The 27,780-nt window shown below is 52.6% G+C and overlaps 11 protein-coding genes across 11 annotated transcripts; 6 read left to right on the top strand and 5 right to left on the bottom strand.

Moving 5' to 3' along the window:
• Nucleotides 1-1,280: 1,280 nt before the first annotated feature.
• J4E90_005570 (uncharacterized protein) lies at nt 1,281-3,850 on the top strand (the record flags this gene model as incomplete). Its single annotated transcript, XM_051435123.1, has 2 exons — nt 1,281-2,402; nt 2,462-3,850. 2 exons carry the CDS (start codon nt 1,281-1,283, stop codon nt 3,848-3,850), a joined length of 2,511 nt encoding a protein of 836 aa, XP_051291147.1.
• Nucleotides 3,851-4,482: 632 nt separating this feature from the next.
• On the top strand, nt 4,483-8,386 carry J4E90_005571 (uncharacterized protein; the record flags this gene model as incomplete). Its single annotated transcript, XM_051435124.1, has 6 exons — nt 4,483-4,542; nt 4,597-4,946; nt 5,003-5,108; nt 5,676-6,156; nt 6,727-6,841; nt 6,898-8,386. 6 exons carry the CDS (start codon nt 4,483-4,485, stop codon nt 8,384-8,386), a joined length of 2,601 nt encoding a protein of 866 aa, XP_051291148.1.
• A 540-nt stretch (nt 8,387-8,926) lies between these two features.
• On the top strand, nt 8,927-9,673 carry J4E90_005572 (uncharacterized protein; the record flags this gene model as incomplete). Its single annotated transcript, XM_051435125.1, has 1 exon — nt 8,927-9,673. One exon carries the CDS (start codon nt 8,927-8,929, stop codon nt 9,671-9,673), a length of 747 nt encoding a protein of 248 aa, XP_051291149.1.
• Nucleotides 9,674-10,314: 641 nt separating this feature from the next.
• Nucleotides 10,315-11,655, bottom strand: J4E90_005573 (uncharacterized protein; the record flags this gene model as incomplete). The annotated part of the gene is made up of 1 exon (XM_051435126.1): nt 10,315-11,655. One exon carries the CDS (start codon nt 11,653-11,655, stop codon nt 10,315-10,317), a length of 1,341 nt encoding a protein of 446 aa, XP_051291150.1.
• Nucleotides 11,656-12,317: 662 nt separating this feature from the next.
• Nucleotides 12,318-12,959, bottom strand: J4E90_005574 (uncharacterized protein; the record flags this gene model as incomplete). Its single annotated transcript, XM_051435127.1, has 1 exon — nt 12,318-12,959. The coding sequence occupies one exon, from the start codon at nt 12,957-12,959 to the stop codon at nt 12,318-12,320; it is 642 nt and encodes a 213-aa protein (XP_051291151.1).
• Nucleotides 12,960-13,248: 289 nt separating this feature from the next.
• On the bottom strand, nt 13,249-14,771 carry J4E90_005575 (uncharacterized protein; the record flags this gene model as incomplete). The annotated part of the gene is made up of 2 exons (XM_051435128.1): nt 13,249-14,671; nt 14,767-14,771. The coding sequence occupies 2 exons, from the start codon at nt 14,769-14,771 to the stop codon at nt 13,249-13,251; spliced, it is 1,428 nt and encodes a 475-aa protein (XP_051291152.1).
• A 2,047-nt stretch (nt 14,772-16,818) lies between these two features.
• Nucleotides 16,819-18,414, top strand: J4E90_005576 (uncharacterized protein; the record flags this gene model as incomplete). The annotated part of the gene is made up of 2 exons (XM_051435129.1): nt 16,819-17,536; nt 17,675-18,414. 2 exons carry the CDS (start codon nt 16,819-16,821, stop codon nt 18,412-18,414), a joined length of 1,458 nt encoding a protein of 485 aa, XP_051291153.1.
• A 391-nt stretch (nt 18,415-18,805) lies between these two features.
• Nucleotides 18,806-20,224, bottom strand: J4E90_005577 (uncharacterized protein; the record flags this gene model as incomplete). The annotated part of the gene is made up of 1 exon (XM_051435130.1): nt 18,806-20,224. One exon carries the CDS (start codon nt 20,222-20,224, stop codon nt 18,806-18,808), a length of 1,419 nt encoding a protein of 472 aa, XP_051291154.1.
• A 1,040-nt stretch (nt 20,225-21,264) lies between these two features.
• J4E90_005578 (uncharacterized protein) lies at nt 21,265-22,046 on the top strand (the record flags this gene model as incomplete). The annotated part of the gene is made up of 4 exons (XM_051435131.1): nt 21,265-21,462; nt 21,522-21,729; nt 21,780-21,967; nt 22,029-22,046. 4 exons carry the CDS (start codon nt 21,265-21,267, stop codon nt 22,044-22,046), a joined length of 612 nt encoding a protein of 203 aa, XP_051291155.1.
• A 1,574-nt stretch (nt 22,047-23,620) lies between these two features.
• On the top strand, nt 23,621-24,811 carry J4E90_005579 (uncharacterized protein; the record flags this gene model as incomplete). The annotated part of the gene is made up of 1 exon (XM_051435132.1): nt 23,621-24,811. One exon carries the CDS (start codon nt 23,621-23,623, stop codon nt 24,809-24,811), a length of 1,191 nt encoding a protein of 396 aa, XP_051291156.1.
• A 298-nt stretch (nt 24,812-25,109) lies between these two features.
• On the bottom strand, nt 25,110-27,510 carry J4E90_005580 (uncharacterized protein; the record flags this gene model as incomplete). The annotated part of the gene is made up of 2 exons (XM_051435133.1): nt 25,110-27,297; nt 27,362-27,510. The coding sequence occupies 2 exons, from the start codon at nt 27,508-27,510 to the stop codon at nt 25,110-25,112; spliced, it is 2,337 nt and encodes a 778-aa protein (XP_051291157.1).
• Between the last annotated feature and the right edge of the window lie 270 nt (nt 27,511-27,780).

Here is a 27,780-nt window from a genome sequence, read left to right on the forward strand (position 1 = left end):
AAGCTTTTGCGATGACTGAACTTGACGGTCTCGAAAGCTGGGAGTTTCTCAAAATCATCGGGTATGAGAGACCGTGCCTGCCTGGAAACGGTTTGTGTGTACCAATTCGTCACGCTTTCATCGATAGTGATGGGATTGTTGACGTTGGTATATCCCATGGTAGGAGATTCTTGCAGTCTAGCACCGCGTACCAGTAACTGTGAGCTCTGACGGGTTGATTAGTATTCCACCAATAGTAAAGTTATGCTGCACGCACAAGGTAGTGTACCGGAGACAAGGGAAAAGGGCCGAGAAAGTGTGTTAGTAATCGGAAACGATGAGAGGCAAGGTCTGGACCTCAAAGAGATGAGAGCTTTATACAGAGAGAGATCCTGGCAGATTTGAAGTGTATGAAGTGATAGAGTAAGGCTACAAGAGCGGTACGTGAGAGTGATGTATACCTGGGCAGGACCTGCACCTGAGTGAGAGCAACGAGGCTACCTCGAGAAGCTACCGCGACAAGGTAAAGGCCATCAACGCGAAGTACGATAAGATGAGAATTCTCATGGACACTTTTGACAAATATAATCGATCAGCATCACCGCGACCCTGTCAATTAGTTCTGAGCCTTGGAATAGCCTGGACGTATGATCGTAGGGACGCGACAGGCTCGTTACCACGCGCATGTACCTAGGTAGTGATAGAACTCAACCGAGTATTGTCATGCTCAGTTCGCAAATGAATGAGAAGGGTTTGATCATCTGTAGACTGCAGGCGGTCGGTCCTGGGCGAGATGGCTGATGACGTCGAAGTTGCCCTAGTAGGTCTCTCATAATTGCGGCACAAAAATTCTAGAAGCCACCACCATCTCGTCTCCGTCCTGACCATCGTCAAATTCCACCATACACCGTCTTCCATACCATCAAGTCTGCGGCGCTTTCGTCCACGCGTACAATGATCGGAATACGCACTACCATCGGCTGTTAACCGGTTCGGCGGACTTTCTCAGCCAGTTGTTGCCGATCTCTCCGATCCCCGCCATTCATCCCCACAATCAGCCAGTAAAGCTTGAGCCGCCCTCCGCACGCTTAACTGATCTTGTTCTTGCGCCCAGCTTTTAGCCTGAAGTACGGTGCGACCCTTAGACCTCGTTTTGCTTCCTCGGTGAGAGATGTCACGACAATTGCTGCCGTAAATGTGCTAATGACGTGTTGATCATGGAGAAAGCATGGTGACCTATAAAGGATCTTGGGGACGGCGGCCAGTATGTGGATATTGACCGTTATCCATTGGCTTCAATCATGCGACTTTTACTCACCACCTTGTTTTGCGTGCTGGGCGTTGCTGTAGCCGAAGATGGCTCACAAGGCTGGCTGCGCTATGCTCCTATACCGGACGGGCGATGCGCACAATCGGTACCCCCGGCGATCATCGCGTTGAACAGCACGAAAGTGAGCCCTGTCTACACCGCAGGCCAAGAGCTTCAGAGAGGCGTAGAGGGCATCATCGGACGAAAGCTCAACGTCAGCTCGACGGCAGACCAAAGTCAGTCTGCCATCATCGTCGGAATATGGGACGCCTACGTAGCCGCATACGGAAGCATCGATGAATGCGAGAACCTGGACGAAGATGGTTTCTTCCTCAGCACAACTACCCCTGGCAAAGTCATGATCATCGGACAGAATGAACGCGGTGCTCTCTATGGAGCCTTTGAATATCTTTCTCAGCTCGCGCAAGATAACGTCACGGCTGCCTCAACGGTATACAACCCGCAAGTACCCATCCGATGGACAAATGAATGGGACAATATGGATGGCAGTATCGAACGAGGGTATGCTGGCCCTTCATTGTTCTTCCGGGACGGATTTGTCGTAGATAACACGACACGGGTTGCTGAATACGCTCGTCTGCTGGCATCAATTCGTGTAAACGGGGCCATCATCAACAACGTCAACGCAAACGCTACGCTACTCAACGATCGCAACGTGGAAGGCCTTGGTAGACTCGCTGATGCGATGCGACCATGGGGTGTGCAACTTGGCATATCCCTCAACTTCGCATCTCCGAATGCCAGTCTAGGCACATTCGATCCTCTAGACCCGAAGGTAGATGCATGGTGGGCCAACATCACCAACCAGATTTATTCCAAGGTTCCAGACATGGCCGGTTATCTCGTCAAAGCAAATTCAGAAGGACAGCCTGGTCCATTGACCTACAACCGAACACTCGCAGACGGCGCCAACATGTTCGCGAGGGCAGCTAAACCCCATGGTGGTGTTGTCATGTTCCGCGCTTTCGTCTATGACAACCACATCAATGAGACCAACTGGTACAACGACAGGGCGAATGCGCAATTGGAGTTCTTTCAGCATTTAGATGGAAAGTTCGACGACAACGTAGTTGTTCAGATCAAGTTCGGCCCGGTATGTCTACAGACGCTATCTATCCAAGAGCAGACTAACGTATCTCTGTTTCCCCACAGATTGACTTCCAGGTTCGGGAGCCAGCATCGCCACTGTTTGGATCTTTACGGCACACGAGCACAGCTATCGAGCTCCAGATCACGCCCGAGTATCTCGGCCAGAATTGCCACCTAGTCTATCTGGCCCCACAGTGGAAAGAGATCCTGGAGTTTGATATGAGGTCTGACAATCAGTCTTCCAAAGTCAAAGACATCATCACTGGTGAGCGCTTCAAACGACCACTGGGTGGTTATGCAGGCGTGACAGGAGTTGGATCAAATGCGACGTGGCTAGGTTCACATCTAGCCATGTCCAACCTGTATGCGTACGGTCGATTAGCCTGGGACGCGTCCGTTGACCCGAAGATTATCCTGCAAGACTGGATTCGATTGACATTTGGCTTTGACACGGACGTGCTCGAAACCATCACCGATATGTCCATGAGGTCGTGGCCCGCATATGAAAACTACAGCGGCAATCTCGGCATTCAGACACTGACTGACATTTTGTACACACACTTTGGACCAAACCCTGCTTCGCAAGACGGGAATGGGTGGGGTCAATGGACGCGCGCCGATGCATTCAGCATTGGCATGGACCGCACCGTGAAGAACGGCACTGGCAATGCTGGACAATACCCGCCCGAGGTTGCTCAAATCTATGAGGATATTGAATCGACGCCGGACAATTTACTGCTCTGGTTCCATCACGTTCCGTATACACAGCGACTGAAATCCAACAAGACTGTGATTCAGCACTTCTACGACGCTCACTACGAAGGTGCTGGTGTTGCGCAGGAATTTGTCGGGCAATGGGAGTCCTTGAAGGGCAAGATCGACGATGAGCGATATGAACATGTATTGTTCAGGCAAACGTTCCAAGCTGGCCACTCGATAGTTTGGCGCGATGCGATCAACGAGTTCTACCACAATCTCTCACAGATAGCGGACGAGAACCAGCGCGTGGGCAATCACCCGTATCGCATTGAGGCGGAAGACATGATGCTCGAAGGTTTCATGACTTACGCCGTAAGCCCTTTTGAGACAGCTTCCGGCTATACGGCTATCGTCACCACATCAAACTCCACAACGGGCGTCGCGACCGCTAATGTCACATTCGCCTCGGGAACGTACGACGTCGCTGTCAATTACTACGATTTGATTGGAGGTAAAGCGAAGTACGAACTCGAGGTTGGCGATCGGATCGTGGGTAGCTGGGTGGGGGATCTGGAAGACAAGCTGGGACACGCGCCGAGCGTGTATCTCGATGGGCACTCCGCGACGCGCATCACGTTCAGAGGTGTTGAGGTTCGGCAAGGTGACGTGGTGCGACTCACTGCGCAAGCTGATGGGATAGAGCCCGCCCCGGTCGATTACCTCTCATTCTTGCCACCTGGCATTGTTGACTGAGTCGCTTGTGCAGCAAGTATGTACAAAAAAGAAAAAAAGATGCGAAATTGAAATTGATGTCCTCGCATTCGCAGACGCGACAATCTAATGTTTCCACTGCCCAGTCGGCTTCATTTCCACTACCGGGTTCCCCTGCGCGCCTCCCGCCCCGCCTAACCCACAATAGCGACTTGTCTCCTATTCCCCCAGGCATGGCAACACCATAGCCCAGTCGTTGGTGGCTTTCGGAGACGGGGAATTTCACCTGCACTCCCGCAATTTGAGGCAGGTCTCTTGCATTAGCCACCGCTCTGGAGACGCAAAGCCCAACAACACCCAACCCTCCCTCAAACAATGCGCAGCCTATTTTCTTCCTAAACTGAGCGTGATCTGTGTCTCCCCCCTTTCGCATCCAACGTCGTGGGCCACCAAGTAACCGGCGGGCACGCAAGAGCTTGAGATCCGTGCCGTACGCCAGTACTTCACGATGTGACAAGCTCGTCAGCTCCGACCAAGCCAACACACCTTCAAAATCGCCGACAGGCATCGCCGTCCCCAAAACAAACACGACAGCCACGACAGCCCGGCCACGCCCTCGACGTCTTTTTCAAAGTGCATATTAGCATCAACTTTGTCAACGCGCATCCAAACTAATGTCGCGTCCTAGTACAGTCGCTGCCCGATGCGCTGCGCTAGGAACTTCGATCGCCCAGGTAGCCGCTTCAGATGTTCAACTTTGCACCTACACGCGCTAACGCCCAAAACAGGTCATCCCGGATATCAGCAGCTTTGCTCGCAAATTCCGCGATGCTCGTCACGATCTGAACAAGATCAACAGTGATCTGCTCATGATCAGAACTGGGCTGAGTATTGCGCAAGACGACTTTTCGGCAAAGTGGGCCGAGCTGCCGGCGTCTCTGATCGATGCTGTCTCGCGAGTTTTGGACTCATGCGACGATACCTGTGAACGATTGCATAAGGCTTTTCTTAAGCTCTCATGTGGTAGTAAACCAAAAGAGGACTGGCGTGTGCTGAAGGACGGACCTTTGGTGAATCTACGGCATGATCTTGACGCCTCAAAGGTGGTGCTAGAGTTGTGTCTAGACTATGTCGCATTGTAAGTTGTTTGCACCAGGAACGACTGAGCATTGCACGAAAACTGACTCAGCTTAGACTTTGCCAACAGGATACGATGGATTCGTTACTTCAAAATTTTGTCAGCGATCTCATCACGCAAAGCGATGAATTGCTGAAGAAGACGGATACAGATGAGATTTACGTGAATCAAACAGCACGCGACAAACTGTCTTCACTATTACAGGCTGTCCGTCTGCTTCGATCATGTATCACAGCTATTAAACGGGACGGGCCGTCTGCATCACAACTAGCAAAGAGGACTACTCTCCCACGTCCAGATTCCCTAGAGCCCGCCCTTGGCGAGGAGCCTCGAAGCGGCAGGAAGAGCCCCCACGAACAAGCTTCAACACGAAACAGCGCTAATGACGGCATTGGTACATGGCTCGCCAACGTTCCCTCCTTTGAAGACGCGCAGACTCTCTCTTATTCCGCACTTGAACAAACATCTGTTCCCAGGCGACTTCTGATACCGCCATCCCGGGAAGACATCACCCCATCGCGCGGTACATTCTACACTGACGACGGCGCGGCATCCAGTCCTACACTAGTACCACCGGAATCTCGACTCAAAAAGTCATATAGCTGGTGTACTGATCTCTCAGGGAAGGCGAGTACTCGGCTACAACTTGCGTCTAGACACGCATCAAAACAAGCATCAAAATACACATCAACGCTGTCCAGCTCAGACGTCTCCATTTTTCATAGGAAGATCACCTCGGACCGGATAGCTGTGACGAAGGGCAAACGAAAAGAGTTGGAGCCGAACCAGAGGGCGGCGGTAGATCGAATCCTGTCAAACATACCAGCGGAAGCGACAGCTGCCGAAGTGGAGAGGGTGATATGGGAAGGCGCAAACCCCATGGCGACGCACCCAGAATTCGGATACTTCTTCATTCGAGTAGCGTACGAAATGTCGCCAGACATTCTTACCCTTCTCTTGGATTTCGGGGCTGACATTACTCGTGTCAATCCAGCACCATCGTCGTACTACTCCGCAATGCATGCCGCAACATTAGGACGGCAGCTCGCCACTGTCCGTTACCTTGCTTCCTTGGGTCACTCGATCGACAACCCTGATCATGATGGAGAAACGCCACTTCATCTTGCTTGCAGGACGCCTGGTGCGTCTGCGATAGCAAAGTACCTTGTTGAAGCTGGTGTGGACGTGAACTTTGAGGCGAAGAATGGACGTACGCCACTACAGTCTGCCCTCAAAGCGGTGAGACTTGAAGGCAAGGAGAGAAGCATGTTGATTGAGCTTCTGCAGACACATGGGGCTGAGGGTGAAGTGAAGAGGGATTTGGACTGTGGGAGGGGTAACGAGAAGGGAAGACATGTGCTTGGATTGACATGAATTCCAGGTTGATCAGGACAAAATGAAAGTTCCCTTGTTTCTGCTTCCGGCGGCGATGATTACTTCTCTCATTTTCGAGCCTCGCGCCATATCTGAAATAGTGGAATTGTCATCTGGTTCCGCTTTGTACTCGCCGGGTCTCTCCAGGCGTTGTTATAATATGGTGGTCAACTGAGAATGGCGAAATTGGAAAAGATACCCAAATTATTGTATTATAATCATAATCGATGATGTTGAATCCCTCTAAAATGAACCCTGATACTGCTTAATACTACATCCAGCATGTCGTTAATCTGGAAGGTACTCTGGATGCCGAAACGTCTCTAGCCGCCGCTAACTTATCGTTGAGGTCCACTCTTCGTCGGCCACCTCCGCTACCAAGGACTCACTCACCTCAACTTCCCAGCCATCTCCAAACTCTTGCAGCACACATTGCTCCTTACGAGGCGTATTATGACCAATATGGGGAACGCATACAAGATGTGGGTGGAAGGAAGAGAGGTGGAAGGTCGAGCGGAGCAGTCAGTTAGCGGGACCCATCATTCGTGACCCACCCCAATTGCTAACAGCATCACAGGCTCGCTGTTGAAGACCCCGCGACTGGGGAGGTCTTCGCGCACTGTCATGCTGCATCTGCGGCTGATGTCGAGGATGTTGTTCAAACTGCACACAAAGTCTTCAAATCGGGTGTGTGGTCGAAAGCCCCGCGCCATGTGCGTGCGGACACGCTCGACCGAATCGCAGAACTTCTGACCAAGAATCTCCCAAGACTTATCGCGCTGGAGGTACAGCAGACCGGACGCGCTATCCGTGAGATGAATGCCCAAGTTCCGACTCTTACGAAATGGTTCAAATATTACGCCGCGTTGATACGAACCGAAGAGCGCTCTGTCCTGCCAACCGTCGGTAAACTACACAATTGGGTTGACCGTAAGCCGCTCGGTGTAGTCGCGCAAATTACGCCGTTCAACCACCCAATGTTGATTGCTGTCAAGAAGATCGCACCCGCATTAGCCGCGGGCAACTCCATTGTGCTGAAACCAAGCGAGCTGACGCCGCTCACCAGCATTGAGCTTGGCAAGCTTCTGAAAGAGGCCGGCTTGCCCGACGGCGTCTTTTCAGTGTTGCCAGGCGACGGCATCACGACCGGAAAGGCTCTTGTGGAGCATCCGCTCATCAAGAAAGTCGATGTTACTGGCGGCACACCAGCAGGACGCGCCATTGGCGCCATCGCAGGACGCAACCTGGCACATTACACCGCCGAACTTGGTGGCAAGGCTCCGCTGATCGTGTTTGAAAAAGCGCACATGGATCTTGCAATCAACGGCATTGTGTTCGCAAGCTTCATAGCTAGTGGCCAGACATGTGTGGCAGCGACGCGTATCATCGTGCAGAACAACATCATCGACCAGGTAGTGGAGAAGCTGAAAGCCAAGGTGCAGAGCATTGAGAGGCGGATGGGCTCACCGAAGAATGTGGAGTCTATGATGGGTCCCCTCATATCGGCGAAACAGCTCAGCAACGTTGAGACACTAGTCAACGACGCAAAGGATGCAGGTGTGACGGTTGTCACAGGTGGCCAACGGATGACTCACAAATCTTCACTGGACGATACCGACTTCTCGAAAGGCTACTTCTATCCACCAACAATACTGACGGATAGCACTACAAAGAAGATTGTCGATACGCGCATATGGAAGGAAGAGGCCTTCGGTCCCGTCATTGTCGTCGTAGGCTTTGACACTGAAGAAGAGGCCCTTGAGCTTGCGAACGATAGCGAATTCGGTCTAGGCGCAGCCATCTGGACGCAAGATCTTTCGCAAGCTTTCCGCGTGTCAGAGAGCATCGAGAGTGGCATCTGCTGGGTCAACACGCATCATCGTAACGACCCAAGCTCTCCGTGGGGTGGCATCAAGAGCTCAGGAGTGGGTAGCGAGAACGGTATCGACGCTTACAATGCATATACAACATCGAAGAGTACGATTATAAACTATGCGACGGCTGATGAAGGGCTGGCTAGCGATGACTGGTTCAGGGAGGGCGCTAGTGAGGTTAGATATGGATGAGAGATATCGTGTCTCGATGTAGTGAAAGAGAGGCCGCTATCACGCGAGGCGTCATGTTTCGTAGAAAGAGCTATTCTTGAATGTCTCGTGTGCTCTAAGATAAACACAGTGAAAGGACACAACAATCTGTGACTGAGACCTGGTGGGAACTGGTGTTTTCGCTGACGGGGGTCTTGCCAATGACCTAGGCCAGTGAGAGAGAAGGTTCGTGACTATAATTGGTCACTCTATATGCTAACTATACCCTACCAGACCTTATGCTGATCTACTCTTCTCTCAACCCTAAGTATTCTGCTAAACTAGTGTCTAGATCTTCAACTCTATCGTCCGGTCATGTCGACCACAAATCAAGATGCGCCAGCGTATGCACCATCCGGAAGTCAAGGAAAGGTTCACAAGTCTAATTCATCTCTGACTCTCTCTTCCATTTCAAAATCCAGATCTACTGCCATAACCCCAACTGTATCAAGAGAGCGAGGCACAGACCCTGATGCTGCTTGGACGGCCAGGTCATGGGTAGGAAGATCTAACAAGGGCAACATGTTTAGAGCACTACAAAAGGCGGGCGAAGACGTCAGTGTGTATGGCAATGCGCCTTGGAAAGACTTCACGGCAATGGACTTGACTCAGGCTTTGGTCGCCAGTCGCAATAAGCGCATCGATCAAGGACTCATCGAAGGAACACCAATCATAGGTGGTGACTTTGAGCGAAAGCCGCGATCCATCAGCTCCACCAAAAAGAAAGATATCCTCCGTATACACACAGCTCCAGCGAAGGAGCCCGAACCGATCTCGAAACGCCAACTTCTGTTCGTTTTAAGGAGCCTCCGTTCACACCTTAAAATGATCAAGAATGCTGCCATTAACGAGGCAGAAGCCTCACAGCACGGCAGCCCACAAGCGGGAGTAGATGACACAAATGCATTTGTCAACCCTTACCCAGAGCTGTGCAGCACACCCGGGTTTGAGCTTGAAGGGGCACCTCCCACAGGTTACAGGATCATCTTGGACAGTTCCTCGAAGCCTATAATCTCAGGGAAAGCCCAAATGCTGGTCCGCACGGTCTTGCACCATCAACACGAACTCATCTATTACCACCAGCAGTGCGGAGAAACCGACGGTGACAGGAAACACTACTTGGCGTGCCTAAAAGAAGTCTACTATATCCAAAGGTCTGAGCTGTGGCGAGAGATGATGAAGAGCGTAAGTGTTGATATTGATAGTGAACTCGGAAAGCAGGTGGAGGGTATTGTCAACGACACTTTTGTCAATGTAGATGATCTGTAGAGGGACCTCGGGATGGTTGACTTTGGGAAGGCCGCGACGAATGTTTGATAGTATTAGTGTGTGTAATGAGTCTTGTTCTCAGAAGCTAGCGCCTAGGTGTTGCGAGCGGGAGTGCTTTGGCGCGTGCCATATGGAACGGAGGGGCAAACCTTGGAAGTCCGGAGATGGCTGAGGTCACGTGGGGAAGATTGCATCGGGGATGGGGGGTGACGTCATCGCTTCGGCGAAACTTTGCGACGCGTCGCAACCGGCGGCCGCAATACCACCACCCAGCCACAATCTCAACAGCTGTCTCCAGTGCACACTCCTCGTCCCAAACTACACGTCTTGTTCAAAGGCTACGATCAGTATCGGTAGCATGAAGCGCCTAATGCTCGACCAACTGGCCATGCAGCGGCCTACCAGGGGTGGCAGCCAGAGCGGTTCAGGGCTCACTCTCTCCAACACTGCAAGCATGGAAAAGGATCGAGCTCGATAACAGACTTTGGAACAAATGTTATACACCTTGTCATGGCTGACTACTAATACTACAACAAAACAGCTGTACAGAAGCAAACGTTCCTCCTCTCGTCCATAAGCCCCGAGCCTGCGATCGAATGTGCTCCCACGGTCGATTCGATTGACACGCGTCAAATGCTGTACTACTCATCATCTAGAGCGAATTTTTCGTCATCAGCATCGCTCAAGCTCCACAGCATCTTGTCCTCCTCAGCGCGACGCTCGTCCTCGGCATCCAACTCACGATCGCCAATCTTGCTTGGGTACCCAGGTGCCAGAAGCTTGTCGAACAGAATCCGCCCACCGACCGCAACATCGTCACTTGCCTTGGCTCGCGAGACAGCACGCTGCTCTTCGTGGTCGAGGTTGTCGGTAATAAATGCAGGCAGGGGTGGGATGTAGTGCCTGAACTGATGGGTACACCGACTAGTCTGATGGCCAAAGCGATATTGCTTGCTGCGGAAGCGCTTATTCTCAGGACCAGGTGCTTTCGCGCAAATGTTGCACTCGATCGTCTCCTTTACAGGGCACGCGTCGGCGTCATGCACGTCTGCCTTCTCGCAGTACCAACAAAACTGAGCTGTGCCCCACGTCTGAGGCGGGATAGACTTCTTCTCCTCAGCAAGATCGGTCCAGATGTCGTTGATGGAACGGTCGGCGATGGTGCAGTCCGACGGGAATTGATTGCCAGGCGTACCCGGAAACAAAACTGGGAAGAGGACAACGAGAAAGAACAGTGTTGTCTCATAAACCGCATCATTTGAGCTGTTGTGTAGCCAGATGTTGCTTGTATCGATTTGGAACCCACGAAGAAGCTCGACGAACCTCGGCAAGCTCTCACCGCGTTCTTTGTCTGGGACAGCGACGATACCGGCGTGGCTCGCCAGTGTCCCAAGCGATCGGATCGTGAGAACGATGCTGTCAAGCTTAGCCGTGTTAAGGTTCCATTGCTCCTTCAGTTGGCGCTCATCATTGTTCAGGCCTTGACCGAAGAAGATTACTGGTCTCTTTGACCCATCGTCGCAGCGCTGGTTATCGAGGAACTGGATCAGGACTGCTTGGGCCTCAGATTTCGTAACGAAACGCGCTTGACAAAACCTTGGGTTCAGCTCGGTATCACCGAAAGGGATACCAAACTTGTCTTTCCCCTTGTTCCGCATGTGACACGTCTCCACGATGCGTAGGTGATGTACCGCAAAGTTTCGAATGAGATCCTCGAAATCGCTTGGCCTCTTGCAGCCACGAAGCTTCTTCATTGGGAAGACGACGAGACCACCCTCGTTGATTATCTCCATTGGCTTGTCGGGAGGTTGGTTGTACCATTCGAGGTCTAGACAAACTCCCAGCGTGTTCTCCCACTTTGCCGGTGCGCCTGGGATTGGAGTAGTGCTAAAGCTGCGGACGAGGTCAAGAGCTTTGCGACCCTTGCAGAATTCCTTGACACCCTCAAGAGTGTTGGGATATATCGTAGTGGTCGAAGCCATATTGTGTACTCGTTTTGTACGACTTTAACAGTTAGCCTAGGTCGAAGAATGAAGAGAGCCTTTCTTTACCTGTATATATCCGGAGATGGGGAACTGGTACTTCAAGGATTCCGATCTGACGATTCGATCCAGGTGACCCGACTTACGCGTTTCGATGTAATGTCTTTCGATCGAGGAGTTGAGTTGAGCTTCGCCACGATGGCCTTTTGGAGCAGGAACCAGTATTTATATATTGACAGAGGAGAGTAGCCAGGCAACTAGCGCGTGAAATGCAGCATGTAGCCCCCAGACAACAGAAAATATATTCATTGCCCCCGTTGACTGAGTTACTGGGCCGACACAGAGTGCCGAAGATGGGCTTGCAAAGTCAGTGTCAACATCGAGCAACTATATACCGAAAGCATTCAAGCAGCCAGCAAACCAGCTATTCGCCTGGTCATACCTGCAAGCCAAAGGCTAGATGATGACAAGCTTTGGGTAGACTGGACAATTGGCTCTTGCTACTGGTTGTATGTCTGCGAATGGAAATGGTGTTTAAAAACATTCCTACAGCTGAAGGGTTTCATAATTTTTATGAGTGCTGTCAACTGGTCTTCTTGCAAGCATGACTAACGTAAATTCATCCCCCGTAGACTTGCCAAGCTGCCTTATGCGTCCACATGCTAAGGCTCAACCAACTTCTCCAAGACCTCATTCATGGCCCTGTCCGCCTCGCCCATCCTAGCTTCGTGATCATCTCCGGGAAGCTGCCATGAGAGACTGTTCTGTAACCGTTCCCAAAACTCCAAGTAATCTCTCATCGGCCCCTCTAGCACGGTCTCAACCTCATCCGCCGGAGTCTCAGCGCTGACCTGGCGAAGTTGTGCTGAGATATCAAGGAGGAGCCGGATCATGTGTTGAGAATACAGGTCGATCATGATAGGCGGAGCAGAGAGAGCTAATGCCGCCGGCTCGTGGCGCGCACCGAATCGGTCTGGGTCGAGAGACAGATCCTTCTCCTTGAGTATGTAGTTCTTGGCCAGGCTGAGCTTGTTGCGCAGCATCCCATAGTATTTCACCTCTTCCTCGGGACCAAAGTTGGAAAAGTCAGGTGCCTCGTTGGTGTTGGCGTCGACGAGCGTTGCGACAGTGAGCTTTAGGTGCTTGAACCCGTTGTCTTGCTGGTTGAATGCGACTCTTGAATCGGTGTTGCGGCCACCCCCAACCTGACCGGAAACCCAATGACGGCGGAAGTCATCGACAGGGAAGGCGAGTGCGGTTTTGTCTTTATCGTTGACGCCGATCTTGCGCGTGCGTACTGGCATTTTGGGTGTAGCTGGGGTTCAAAATTGCGGTCGCGGTAGGAGAATGAGAGGGATCAAATGATTGAATGATTTCACGATTGCAATCTCGCCGTGGAAGTGGCTAGAGAGCGGGGGTGCACAAAGGCAACATTAAGGCAACGAGGGGAGTGTTTGGTGCGGGTCTTGAAGTGTTGCTGAGCACGGGCCGCGAGTCGCATTCACTATCGTATCGTCATAAGTTCCTCTTACCAAGCAACTAGTAGAGCTACAGACGGGTCACAGTGAATTTACTACTCCGTGCGCTCTTGACCTAGAACAAATCATCTAGGTAGTCTGAGCTTTCCAAGCACCCAATATGGACATCTATGCCACCATGGGTATGTCCTGCCTCTAATATCTTTTCCGCTTCCTCCAAAGCAGACTCGGTGGCATCACTTAATTGCCTGGTTTCATTGTCATACGCGACCACCTCCATCCGTTGCGGATCATAATGTCCTTTGTGGTAGTAGCTGATACCACTCTTACGAAGACGTCTTAGTAGACCAACTAGTGCCATGGTCTCTCCTTCGATGATCATAGGGAAAGTTGGAGTTTCGAAAATGCGGATCTTGTATCGAAATTCGTCCTTTACTGGGTTGCATGCTTCCATCAATCCATCGCCCTTTCGATCTTCAATTTCGTCGGGATCCGTGATGCACCAGCTACCATCTTCATAAGGATCGTAAGCGATGTGCGAAAGCTCCCACATCATCAGCTTGATAGCTTGCGCGCTGATATACACATGCGGCTCACAGGACTGTCGAGCGACCGATGGCGGCGACTGAAAGATGATCCGTGAGGGTCTCCACGACGCCATACAAATGTTGAAGGATTCTTTCGACTTTGGGTCTTGGAATATCCTTCTCTTCTCTCTAGCGTAGCGGAAGATTTCACGACCAATCTGTCGACTGTATATGAACGCAGCTTGCTGTGCGAAGGCGTTGGCAAAATCTTCCCTTGTCATCATTCGCGCCATTTTAGCGTTCCTGCATGTGCACGGCGAATCGACGAGAGTGTTGGAGTTTGCTGTGTTGTAGACTTCGTGAAGTTCCTTTTGTGGGTTGTCTTGGTGCCAATCAGGCTGGTTTTCATCCTCATGGGTATGCTTGCGTTTCAGACCTGCGACGGGGGGCGGGATATATGAGTGCGATTTTGGTTCGTCGTGGGATTCGGGTTCATCATGCGATTCTGGTTCATCGTGCGCAAACTCTGGAACACCATGTGGTGTCGCATCCGATGGAACAAAGTCTTCAGTTTCCTTGGGGTCCGCATCCGCTGTGTCGTCATCGTTCGCTAGAATGGGGTCATAGCTATCTTCTTTCCTTACTTCTGGTACTTCCTCACTGGGAAATGAATGTAGTGCTGTAGAAGCTGCAAGATCCAGATTCTTCTCCTTCCGTACTTTGACGTGAGCCAGTAGAGCCTCGATTATTGCATCTGCGGATGTCTTCGGGGCCTGTAGAGATTTGATGTCGTACCCATCGTCCTTTAGCAACTTCAATCGTTCGATGTTGTTGGCTTTCTGCTTCCACGTCTTTTTATCCCAGACTTTGTCCAAGCTCAGCCCCTTGTGAGCGATGCCTTTACATGCTTTCTCTTCCCAGATATGATCTTCTGACGAGAGTTTCGCGCATGGATGTGTTTGTGAGATGGTAGGAGCCGCCTTAGGTGGGTCAGTGGCTGGTACAGGCAGACTGCGGGCGAGAACATCGGAGTGCAAACTTATCGGCGTTAAAGGTAAAGGAGGCGCGAGGTGCTCGGGGCTGTTTGCTTCCTGGGTGCTACAGACATCATTTCTCGCGCGCATCCGCTCAATGATGTCTTCATCTGGGTGTTGATAGTTTGAACCATTGGCAAGCGCTTGCGCACGGCAAAGCTGATCGATGGTGAGATCCTTCGGCCTACTGTTTTCCGTATCCCACGCATGGTTGATACAGCGAGGCTCAAAGGCGACAAAGCGATTAGTCTTTTGTGAACGCTGGTGAATCCTCCTATCGATGCAATGCATCTTATACGAAGCAAGTCTTATGACGGTGATTAGTGTCTCGTAAAAGTGCAAGAATAGTTTTCGGTACCGGTTTGCTATACAAGTACTGTTTAGCACTTCTCCAAACCAACGTACTTGGATGAAACTGGGTGGTTCTTCCGTGTAGGACAAGAAGGCCAGCCAAAGAAGTAGAGCCGAATGGTTGTGCAGGGAGTGAGAGATCACCGGGGGGTATAGTCCGCGCCCGTAGTTATACAGAAAGCAGGTACATCTTGTGGGGCACATCGCTTTCCCTCCACGTCGTGTGACATAGTCTTTGGCGCGTGTGAGTGACGCTGGATAGCTTTCACCCGGTTGAATCGCCACGATGTTCGTGAAGAAAGCTGGTTGAGAAGCGGATCGAAGAAGACCAGTAGGGCGTAGCTGCAGGCCGAGCTCTGGTATGTAGCGTGTGTGAAAGATCAATAGTAAAGCCGCCGTAGTGAATATACCGGATCCATATCCTTATACTAACAGTCAGACGCATTGTGGAGTGCAGTAGCAAACGAAGGAAGCTCCAAGTGAAATGCACCGTTCTAGACTGGACGACAGAGTTAAATGTATGTCGTGAGTAAGATGTAGCAGCCTTTTGTTAGCGAGGCCATATTGTACTGAGTTCATCGCGACGAACAAACTCTGATGTTTCAAGATTCCGAGCTCGCAAAGCAAACCTTCTCATGTGAGTAACACCCACCTAGAGTCGGGAAGCTTCCGGAAAGGCATTGATAAAATGAGATAGGACTCTAGTTCTCGTGGCCACGCTTGAGGCTCGAGCCGCCATAGTGGAACGAGATGACAATAAGACCGCTTGTTCGACGTCACGGGTGACAGAACCATTAAAAAGATGCGCAGCAGAGATCCCTGGAAGGAGCAGACTGCTCGTTCGTCGTTGAAGGTAGAGTGTTGGAGTAAGCACGCGTCCGATGAATTCTGCAGTAGTGCTGCTCTGGCCAAGGACTGACGCGTTATTCGGGCAAGCAGCTAAGGGGCCTCATCACATATTCCAGTCGCAGTGTAACCGAACATTGGCTTTTCTTCGCGGAGCATAGTTTCCGAGATGGCGCTGATGGCGCTGATGGTGGAGGTGATTGAATTCGGTGGGTGTGACAGATACGAAGTCTGGGCGGGCGAACTTCGGAACCGAGCGCGTGAGCGACGTGACACACTAACTTTAGTGGCGTCATTCACCCAACCTCCTTCAATTCAAACACGTCTTTCCTCCTGACATCATTCCTTTCAGTCTGACTGCCCTACTCTAGTCTCATAGAGACATCGCTGAATGGATATTTAGTCCATGTCTCGCTTTCACTTAACGTGTCTTCCGGACCCCAGCTTCGACCATCTCACGCCGTCCATTCGCGACAATATGCTTCGCGACCTTTCTGAGCCCATTCGACACGTACATGCTTACTTGTCGATTCGTTCTGCATTCTCTACATCGCGTTCGCTCCCAATAAGGTGTACATCCATCGCGCCATTACCTCCACGCTCACCGTCTCCTCGTGTCGGCCATCGTGTCATCTTGTTCAATGTCATCAGTTACATGGTCATTCCTGTATATCGAAGATACCTTCAACGCGAGTAGACGTTCGATCGATCTTTGGTGCCGCTTATGCGCGCATCCGTGTGTATTCATGTCTCCATCCGTTTGTTTTCGCGCTGTCACGTGACAAGGCGCTTGCTGCCTCCAGGGCAGGCTGCTTGCTATTGGCTGTCCGTGCTAGCACAATCACCTCTATCAGCACAATCAGCTGTACCGATACTACATTGTTGTAAACACCGACCCCGTCCTCCCCTCGCTGCAGCGGACTGGCAATGGCCGCGCCTGGCAGCAACCGCTATGCGATGTTCGCTAGTGCAGACAGCAGCGAAACTCCCGTCCGCAGTCCCGCTATTGACCATTCTCAAAACCCATTCCTCAACCAGATTGCCGATGACTCAATGCCATGGCAAGAGGTCAAGAAGCGCGGCGCTCCTGCAGTACAGCCGGCACCACCGGTTCGACGCTCTCCGCAGGTGCTGAATGACCGCACCAAGGCTATCCTCAACCGCCCACGCGCCCAGCAAGGGCAAGATCGCATCCTCTCGGGCTCAACGGACAACACACCCGAAAAAGCATACGATCCACACGAGAACTGGTGTGGCGTCTGCTCGTACAAGTTCGCCAACAAAGCTGCACTGCTCAGTCATATTAAGCAGAGCGTCGGACACGAAAACTATTGCAACCTCTGCAAGCGCGTCTTCGTGGATCGCAATGGTCTCAAAAACCACGTCGACAATGCAGCGAACCATGAAGTTCATTGCAACCTTTGTCTCTCCGCTTTCAAGGACGACTGGGCTCTCAAGAACCACTTCGAGAATAACTACAGCGTCGGCCATGAGTGGGTGTGTCTTACTTGCCTGCTCGGCTTCAACGCTCGCGCTGAGTTGGAGCGACATCTTCAAACCGCTGCGAAGCATACGTGGTGCGGAACATGCCAGCGCCGATTTCGCAATCAGGATGAACGGGATGCACATTGGGAACAGACGAACAGTAAGTGGTCTGAGAGATTCTAAGTTGCGAGCTCGTGTCTTTTTGCCTGGTCAGAGCGTTCATTCTCTTGTTCAACGATAACTTCACCTTAAGGACTTGACTGACCAAGGTAAGGACATAAGCATTGCTTACAACCAGGTTGCGACTTCGATGGGCCGGACGAGTCCACGCTTGCACGGCATCTCAAGTGTGATCACTTCCAGTGCGAAGGCTGCAAGCGCATACTACCGAGCTTTACCAAGCTTACGCAACACTACGAGAGCTGTGCATTCGCACTTGCCTGCCCCCAATGCGACGAGCACTGTGCTGGAAAGACCCAACTGGGTATTCACCTCGAGAACTGTTTCCTTTGCGAGGAATGTGGCTTCCACACTCACCACGAGGGCAACTACCACATTGTGAGTGATCTGCCACGCGATCAACTCGCGACTGCCACGCTGACAACACACCAGCACATGACTAAGCACAGGTCCGCTGACATTGGCTGTTGGGCCTGCGACGCACCGATGCGCACCTACTCCAGTCTGATCAATCACTTGGAGTCAGGCAAGTGCCCCAACTTCAACGACCCGGCACTTCTTACGCGCTGTCTTGGAAAGTGGTGGTACTCGGCGCTTTACATGGATCTCGATATGCATGCGTCCATTCGCATAGGCCGCGTCGATATCCGCGAAGTACAGCGTTGGTCGGCAGCTGGTGACCTTCACCCTTTCGTGTGTCGCGACGAGGGATGTGGAAAGGTCTTTGGTCATCTGAGTTCGCTGGTATTGCACTGTGAGAGTCAGGCTTGCGGCTGGGGTGTCGATCGCCTGAACATGCCTGGGCTGGAGAAGGAGTTCAAGCACACGTGTCTTCGGAGGGACAGTGCCACTGCCTAGGAGCGAGTGCAACCTCCGATGGTAGTAGAGATGCTCGAGGATCGACCTGAAACGCGGAGGACAGTCATTCGTCCTGTCTCATCCATGATGCTTGAGCTACGCCAGAATATGCTCATTGAACATGCACGGCTCAGTCATCTAGCTTATAACCTGCCATGACGAGTTCGTTGACCCACGTTTCATGACTGTGTTGACTCGTTCAAAGTGTATCTAACCACCACATCAGGCGCACTAGTGCATCGGTCACTATACAGCCAGAAGATGCGAACTAGAAACCCAGCTGGCTATAGTTATAGTATTACATATGAGCTCATTTGACTCCTCTCCCAACCCTTGGTGTACTTCATGACACATCTCACGCGTAACCTTCTGTCATCACCTTGTCAATGTCCTACCGCCTCCGCTCACCCGTCTCGCTACCTTTGCCCTCTAGACGCCCAGTGATCTTTTTCTCGAACTCATCAGCATGAAGGGTTCTACCTGTCTTGTCCCTGAATCGCCAGCTGACCCTATTCCATACCATTGAGCAATCTTGTTGTAAGATGCGAGCGACTAGACGCAAGTCATCGGCGGAGAAAGTATCGTCGGGTTTTACTTCGAGTTCGAGAGGACGAGCGGCGATAGGACGGGCGTTGTTGTTGTTGTTGTTGTTGTTGCCGTTGCTGGTATTGGGCTGAGCGGGCGCCCGCGGAGGCATTTGGTTTGAAGGGACTTTCTGCCTTGAAGCTTTCGCACCTCCGGCACCGCCGCCGGTGTTGTTTTTGTGGTTGTTGTTCGTCCCTTTAATCCAGTCGTTTCCACCGATATTGTCCCAGCTCGCGGCAGCATCATTCGCGACGTCTCCACCACCCGTAGTGGCGCCAGTGCCCCATCCAACTTGGGTTTCCCAAGCATTCGTACCAGTGCCTGCAGCATTTGCCCCAGTGAAGTCCCAGTCTGCAGTACCGCCCCATACATCGGGTGCTTTGTCCCCAGAATTGTTCTTGTCACCAGACTCGTCTTTGCTGTTACCAGTATCTTCTCCAAACGTGAGACCCAATAAACCGCCATCATCCCCCGTTTCCTCATCCTTCTTCTCTTCTTTCTTCGTGTCATCCTTGTTGTTTCCATCATGTTGATCTGTTTTCTTCCCCTTCTTTCCCTTCTTGCCTCCACCCCCTTGGTTGACCTCGTTGGCCTTGTATCCCTTCGGTTGGATCTCTTTGAAACGGTCGATGCAATCTTGCTTTGTCTTACCACCAATTTCTTCGCCCATCTGAGCCCAACTTTTCGAAGTTTTAGTTTTCAGCTGTATCAGCTTTTCATCTTGCTCTTTAGTCCATCCGTTTGACTCTCCATCCTTCTTGTCATTCTCTTCTGGGACTGTGTTGTTGTCCGGGACAGTCGTAGCCTCCCAAGGTGCTGCGGGTTCGTCTTTCTTCTCTTTGTTGTCGTCGCCACCTGTAGCATCTGGAGTAGTACCCCAGGTAGCTGCTAATGGATCGTTTGTGTCATTACCCGATTCCTGTACGACCCATCCATCACCTTTGTTACTTGAGGCCTTCTTCGAGCTCGACTTCTTCGATTCGCTCTTTGCGTTGGCGTCACCCCACCCATGGTTACCCCACAAGTTATCTCCATCAGTGGCGGGCTTAGTCGAAGCTGCTTTCTTTGGGCTACTCTTCGCGCCTACTGGCTCCTTTGCCGGCCGTTGTTCAGAAGGTACCTTCGCGAGGCTGGCTGCAGTAAGTCGTGGTTTGCCGGTGCCTGTGAGTCTGCCTTTTCGTCCGTCGCTCGCGGTCCACTCTACGATGCGACCAGGAGTAGACATCTGATGGTAATTAGCTTACAAGATTCGTCATGGTATTCAATGGGGGCAGTCACTATGTTAGCAGGTTGGCCGGGCTTCCTAGTTTGCGGCGGAGGCGGAGGTGCGGGTGGCTTTACTTCCTTGTACGGCTTGTCACTAAAGCCTAGGATGTATGCCATGGACACTCTACGCGGAGCGCCATTTACATCCGTCATCCCGATAGCTTGGAGGTGCAAGCGCTGAGTTCGAAGTGAGGGCGTTGACACCGCTCGCAAGAAAGGACGCGGTCCGTAAGCGACGGCGACGAAAACGCCGAGCGGAGACGAGCAGGAATTGAAGTGAATAAAGCAAGCTGGGGTTGAGCGCACAAGAAAGACGTGCTGTTGTTGCGGGGACAAGTGTGGGAGCGGACTGACGATGGTCTTGGCGGCAAACAGATCTGTTCAGAACCTCTAAATTTGGACGGCAGAAGAGAAGGGTACATGGCAGAACGATAACAGAATCAGAAGAAAGGACGTCATCCTAAGATCTACGCGCACAGAAGAAAGGAAGTGGACGACGAAGAGGATATTTCATGAGAGATACATGGGTGTTACCTTCCGCCTCAACTCGTTGACGTAGATATCCAGGCTACCAGCGATCTGAGCTACTGAATCACGACACGTCATCTCCATAGTCCTCAGCTGTACCTTGAAGTTCTGTAGTAGCGCATTGTGGTAATCGTGCGAGACCCTCAAGGGTAGCGGATGTCAGCGCACGCAGACTGCACATCGAATCGCGAAATTGTCATGTCATCTACTGGTTCCTAACAGATTGGAACAAACGCTGCATCGCATCCAGAATTCACTAGGAAGGCTGTGAACGAAAAACAATATTGCGGGGTGTAGGACAGAGCAGGACGCCGTTCGAAGGAAGTTGAGACGGAGCCGTGGCTGACTAATCTGAACGCTAACGTTCTGGGCCCTTGCATTGCGGGCAAGCTGGCATCTCCGTGTACGTAGCTTGGCGCTCGACGAAACACCGAATTCGACACGACAGAGCAGCATCACCATACACCCGCCATGCTGTTCCCATCTCTCGCCATGCTCGCTGCGGCGAGCAGCTTGCTGTCATTCGCGACGGCGCACAACATCCAAATGAAGGCCCACCAGCGCGAATGCTTCCACGAGTCCCTCCACAAGGACGACAAGATGACAGTCACGTTCCAAGTCGGCGACCGGGAGTTTGGCGGCAGCGGAAACTTGGAGATCGATTTCTGGGTGCGTCAATGAGACTCCAATTCTGCCTCCAAACAACATAGCTGACTATTTATCCACAGATCGAGACGCCCTCTCGAAGCTACCAAGTCCACGAACGCGGCGTATCCTCCGGCGACCACTCCTTCGACGCCAAAGAAGACGGCAAATACACATACTGCTTCAACAACGAGCACTGGGGCGCGAACACGAAGGAGGTCTCGTTCAATGTGCACGGCATTGTCTATGTCCCTGAATCGGAAGCCCCCCAAGACCCATTGGAGAAGGAGGGTGAGGAACTACACTGGATAGTTGGGAGAGGACAGTGCTGACAGAAACAGTGCGAACAATGTCGGAACTTGTTTCCCAGGTCAAGGACGAGCAGAGCTACATCATCGTGCGCGAGCGCGTACACAGGAATACTGCTGAGAGCACGAACGCGCGCATCAAGTGGTGGAGCATCTTCCAGTTGATGGTACTCATCGGTCAGGGGTTCTTCCAGGTGTGGTGGCTCAAACGGTTCTTTGAGGTAACCAACACCCGTGCATCCTATCATCATTCCAACAGTACTCAACTAATCCCGTCTACAGGTCAAGCGTGTTGTTTAGCTTTCCCTCTTCTTTCTCACGAGCTGCGTGTGGCGCAACATCTCTAGTTTTTGCCGCTAGTCTACGCACTTTGTCTCGATTCTTCTGGCGTTGGAAGCGTTGAATAAGCACAGGAAAAGGCGGGAGTATGGTGGTTACTTTATGACTCATCAGCGAGATCTGGGTAAGATTACATTTTCATATGCAGAGTTCATCCAGTTCGCTCTATGTTCCACGGGTCTGCTTCTGCCTACGAAGCTTGGCACGTATTGATTCGACTAAAATCTGGTTTGGGTCAGCTGATTCGAAGACAGCCTGGCACCTTGAGAAGAAGATCATTCTAGTGGTTGATGAAGACAGGTTCCGTGAATGTTAGTGTGGTTAGCCCCCCTCAACGTATTACTGAATCATTCACCACTATTGCTTCCATCTGCGGCATTTCTATATAAAGGTGCTCATATATCACTTCATGTTGATAAACTTCTATCTCTACCTCGATGTTCCCAGCTCGTTTTTCAACCCTTCGTTTGTCATTAATCTCCTGATCCATCTCATTACGTCAACAACAGAACAGTCAGGCAGCGACGTTGCAACCTCAACGTGGTCAATCCGCCACTTTGTGCGCGTTTCTATCCGCAGTTGTCGGGTGAAGGCGGGAGACACGTCGCGAATTGGCACTGTCGGTGTACTCCCTTGTGTTGTCGGGGTAGCGTGCCTTCTATCACTGGTCGCTGCTGCCTCCCATACGACCGTCACCACGAGCAACGGCAGTATAAATAGTCAACAACCGCCGCCCGCCTCCTTCAACACCAAATATGAGCCTCTCGATTCAACCTGCTGCAAGCACACCAGATGAACCCTCCTCAACATGGCGCGCCTTCCGGCTGGCCTCAGGCTATGAGCTTGGATGACGTGCATGACGCTGCATCCACGCGCAAAAACTCGATGGCTACCTTTGGCGCTCCCTCTCCACAAATAACTGCGGCAAGTACTTTCATCTCAACTCCTCTTTCCCCTGAGCCCGAAATTCTCCACCAGCCGCAACATCGGTACAACGTGCCTGTACCACATTGGGCGAACAGGCAACGACCACCTACTCCGCCCCTTCACCACCTCGACGATGTGCGCCAACATCATCCTGCGAAACCATTGCGAGGCCCTTCAGAGTATACATCGCCTTACAGCACATTTGCACCAGCATACATTCATCCCTCAGTATCGAACATCCAGGGTTGTCTGTCACAACAAACTGTCGCTCCACCCCCTCGATTTCATCCATCTGCCAATATTCTGCAACCGTCGCCTCAGCAGCAGATATTCGACTCCCAACCTGCTCAGGGTAAAGTAGCCGCCACGAATAGCTCTCAAGATATCTTGCTAACTTATTACTAGTATGTATCCCTTGCTATCACGCCAAACTAGGGAAAATCTGAACAGGTCTGGAGCCTACATCGACGTTAGGGCACCTACCTTGCAGGTTTCCATGCTGATGTAGGCTGCAGGCCTGTCCAGTTTTTCCCTTGATCTTACTATTCGTGCTAACAGCTTGACAGAAAGCGCCCTCTATCCAGCATTGGCCAACTCACAACCTTAGCATGGTAGATGCACAGAGCAAGAAGAAGCAGGACGAGTACAAAAGAAAGGGCGAGGTAGCGAGGAGAAAGACAATTTCCGCCCAAGCCTCAGCGCCCCAGTACGAACTGATCAAAGAGCCTACATCGATGCCTCGCAAACGCAAGGCTTCAATTATTGACGACTTGACAACTACACCTGCACCACCTCCTCGCTTTAGACGTCTTCTTCCGGGTTCACCCAAACCAAAGCATGGGCAGCAACAGAGCTTCACAAGCAGCCCCGTGGTAAACCACCACCCGACTCCTCATCTACCGCAACCGGGCCCCATGCACTACATCGATCCGCGGCAGTATCACCCACCACCGTATATTTCTCCCTACCCACAGTATCAAGAACCGGTTCATGCGCGACCCTTAGTTTACATGCCTCAACATCAACCGCATACGCCCGCAGCACCTCCACCACCGCCTCCTAAGATTGTCCACCCTGAGACCATACCCCAAGATATCACAAGCACCTACGACGAGTACAGGTGGCCGGTCGTTCTATATGAGCTTGAACCTGGACATGGCTTCGACTTTGCCGAGTCCTTTTTACAAGATCAGTTGGAGGAAGGAATCTACCACTCAGACAGCAACAGATGGGACGCGCATATTACAGCAGGCTTCATCAAGAATGGAAACAGAATGTCGCTTCTAGTTTTACATAACGCTGCGAACCCGTTTCAGTATGACCCACCGGCCACAACGACTACCAGCATCGGCGTATATGGAATGTTTGCTCATGAGCATAACGAGATCCATTGGACGACTGTTGCGCCATCTGTTCACAAATGGCTCCGCTTATCCATGGAAGCGGATCTTCTCACGGTCAAACAGAAGTGGTTTCCCAACATGAAGGCTTCTGACAAGCGGTTCCATCGCGCGTATTGGTTGGCTGCCAATAAACTGCCGCTCAACCGCATACTGAACCATAACGTGGCACCCGAGAAGCCGTACGGAGTGTTTGAAGACAACGAGAAGAATAACTTTGTGATTACGGAAGAGGACCTGCAGTACGGGTGGGATGGAGAGAGTGTATCGATGGAGGAATCGGAGAAGATCTGGGAGAGGATTGTCGACGAGATGGAGGGAGTGGACCTGGCGGACGTCGAGCATGTGTCTATAGGAGGATCAGAGAGGGCGTTTACGGCGGACTGGTTTAGCAAGTGAGGGTGTACTCGCTACCCAGGTATGCAATGCCATGAGCTCACATATGACGGGAAAGGAGATTTTCAGGAAAGGAAGTGGCTGCCTATCAGCCCGCATGTAGTATAGTCTCATTTAGAGAAATGACAGACGATCAAAACCATCAGAACACTTTGGACATTCATCTGCTATCCACAAGCGCTAATGAGAAAGCTAATCTAATTCCAACTCTATCAGGCCGAGGCCATGGCTCTCGATGAGAATAGTCCACCGTCCCACCGCGTTATCAAGACAAGGGCCTCTCTAACATCCAAATCTAGCACTAATCATCGATCTCCTCGTCTTGAACACTCATCGTCTCGACGCTCTCGGCAAGGCTCAGGCCCGTTCCACCCGCTCTCAAGGAAGGTTTTTTCCCTTTGCCCTTTGTTCTCTTCTTGCTTTTCGCACCGCTGGTCTCGCCCACTGGCGGTGCATCCCTGACCCAGCGCGAAATGGCCTCAGCTCGTTCCGTACTGATCGGATATTCGCGACCGTCATCTTGCGCCCAGCGCTTAGGTGGGGTGGGTTGTGGCGACATTGGGTTCCCATCTGCGTCGCTAGGAGGAGATTGCTGCCTTTTTTTCTCGGCCTCCTCGTCCTCTCTGTTCCGGCGCTCGCGCGCGCGAACCGCACGCTGAAAGCTTTCTTCGTCGACGACGCGTTCGTCGGCTAGGGCTTCGAGGATGGCTTCGTGCTTCTGACGTTCGCGTCGTTGGGCTTCTGTTTCGCCGCCGCCAGATCCGTTCATGCCGTTCTTTCCTGCTACGTCTGTGGAGCCGTTCTTGCCGCCTCCATGGCCAGGTAGGGGGGCGGGGCGACAAAGGTTCTCCCAGGATGTTGACAGGCCGATCCAGTTCCCAGCTCTACGGAGGACTTCGATCCAATCTGCGCGTGCGGGAGAACGTGCGGCGAGGAAGATGGGGTAGCCGTCGCAGACGCGGGCGAGGCGGGCGGCATTGTGGGCGTGGCGGAGGTGTTCTTTAGGGGGTGTTTGTATGAGCGCGTGGCAGAGGAGGAGACTGTGCAGGGCATCTGTAATGAGGGGGTGGTATGTTATACTCTCGTGGCTATCTGCGAAGGCGGTGGCTGCTGCGGAGGCTGCGGACTCGGACGAGTTGCGAGGCGGTGGATACGGGGGTAGAGATGCGGGAGGGGCAGCATCGAAGAGCTGGGAGACCTTGAAGATCTCTGGTGGAGGGAGTTTGGGCCACGATGCGCGGTCAGAGGAGGATTTGGTTGGGCCGCGGTGAGGAACGAGGGCTTCGGAGATGGGCGATGAGGCGCCGTTTGTCTGCTCGATGAGGCGGTTCATATTCGGTTTGATCTTATCATTCGAATACCCGTTGGGGCTGCCGTTTGCCGAGTGGCCCAGTCTGCGCAAGAACTCTTCGGCGAGCTCAGCGGAGATACCGGGCGTGTAGTCGAAGTGTGAGAGGAAGGCGACATAGTCTCGTAGGGCGCGTTTGGCGTTCTGGCGGACCTGCTTGCGGGCTTCGAGGCGAAGATGATTGCTATGCGCTTCTTCTGGTGTTATTGGATCTGGCTCCTTACCTTCGGCGATTTGGGCATCGCGCCGTGCCTTTGCCTCTTCCGCTGCCTGTAGGCCGTCGAGGGCAGCATTGACGTGGCCGCATGCTATAGTGAAGTATACGCCCGCGCGATGGAACAGCAGCTGTGTCTCGAGCGAATTGGGGTGGTCTTCGTCGGGGATCTTGACTTCCTGCCGCCAATCCCGCCCATATTGTTCCTGGAGCGTCTTTGCCAGCACCAGCTGATCGTTGCCTGCGCGATGCTGTGCCATCATGTATCGCGCTGTGCTCAGGGCCTCACTCAGGTCCTTGGCCGAGTTCACGTAGTCCTCCTTGAAGATTCTTGTCAATGCGCGCGTTCGAAGGGGGCTCCCGTCGTTGGGTCGCTCGCTGATGATTTCATTCAAAGTATGCAAAGGTGTACACTGCGCCATCATGCGGCTGGGTATCTTCTCGTGGAAGAAGTGGACGTACTTGGCGTCGACGTTGTTGGGCTCGCGCTGAAGCACCAGGTGCGCGACGTCTTCCAGCGTGCTTGCGCTCTGCATGGTAGCTACACTGGCCGCGATCTCGTCCAAATGATATGCCTGACTCAGCTTGCTCGTCGCCAGCTCCCGCATGCGATGCTTCCGCTCTCTACTCAGCTTCGAGGTCCCCCCTCCCCCGTAGCCTATCCCCAGCGCGGCGGCATTGCCCAGCATGCTGTTGTTCCCATTGAGGCTGTTGCTGAGGGCGGCCGACGTCAGGCCCGACGTGGCGCGCACAGCCAGGTTGGTCGCCTCATCTACGGCCTTGCGGATCTTGACGAGGTCGTAGAAGACGGCGGGGTCAATCGGGTGGGGGCGCGGGGAGAGGTAGTTGCTGTGGGCGAGCGACTCGAGGACCTCGGGGGGCAGCTGCAGCCAGGGGCCGTGGAACGAAGAGATGTAGCGCCAATGCCTGTAGTCCCGCCATTAGGGTATTGTCTCTGTGCATCACGACGGCAGTACCCGCCCAAACTCACTTGTTGCGGCAGATGATGAGGGCAGACGTCGAGGGCTCGCCGGCCGGCTTCTTCGCGGTTGCTGCGCCGTTGGAGGCGGGCGGCGGCGTCGACGAGGCGCTGCCGTTGGGCGCGGCATCAGCCTGCGCGCTCTTCTTCTTGCGCGCCATGTTCCAATGTCTTCGATATACAACTCTCGCCGGGGACGTCTGCTCTGCACTGGCTGGAATGATGCCGTATCGATAATAAATTTCGTCTTGGCGTTAGCGCGGAGACGGAGCTTGCGTCTTTGTCTCCGACACGGCACCCTTCACCTCCCTCGTCGCGTCGTGCCAGCCATCCTCCTCGCAACGCGCTTGCTTTCACCTCGATCGCGTCTTCTCTCACACAGCGATGCACCTTTGTGCCTCGCGCTATCACACCTGCCCGTGTCGTCAGGC

The sequence above is a fragment of the Alternaria incomplexa genome, assembly GCF_024043165.1.
Source record: "Alternaria incomplexa strain BMP 0042 chromosome Unknown scaffold_7, whole genome shotgun sequence".
NCBI classification, from domain to species: Eukaryota; Fungi; Ascomycota; class Dothideomycetes; order Pleosporales; family Pleosporaceae; genus Alternaria; species Alternaria incomplexa.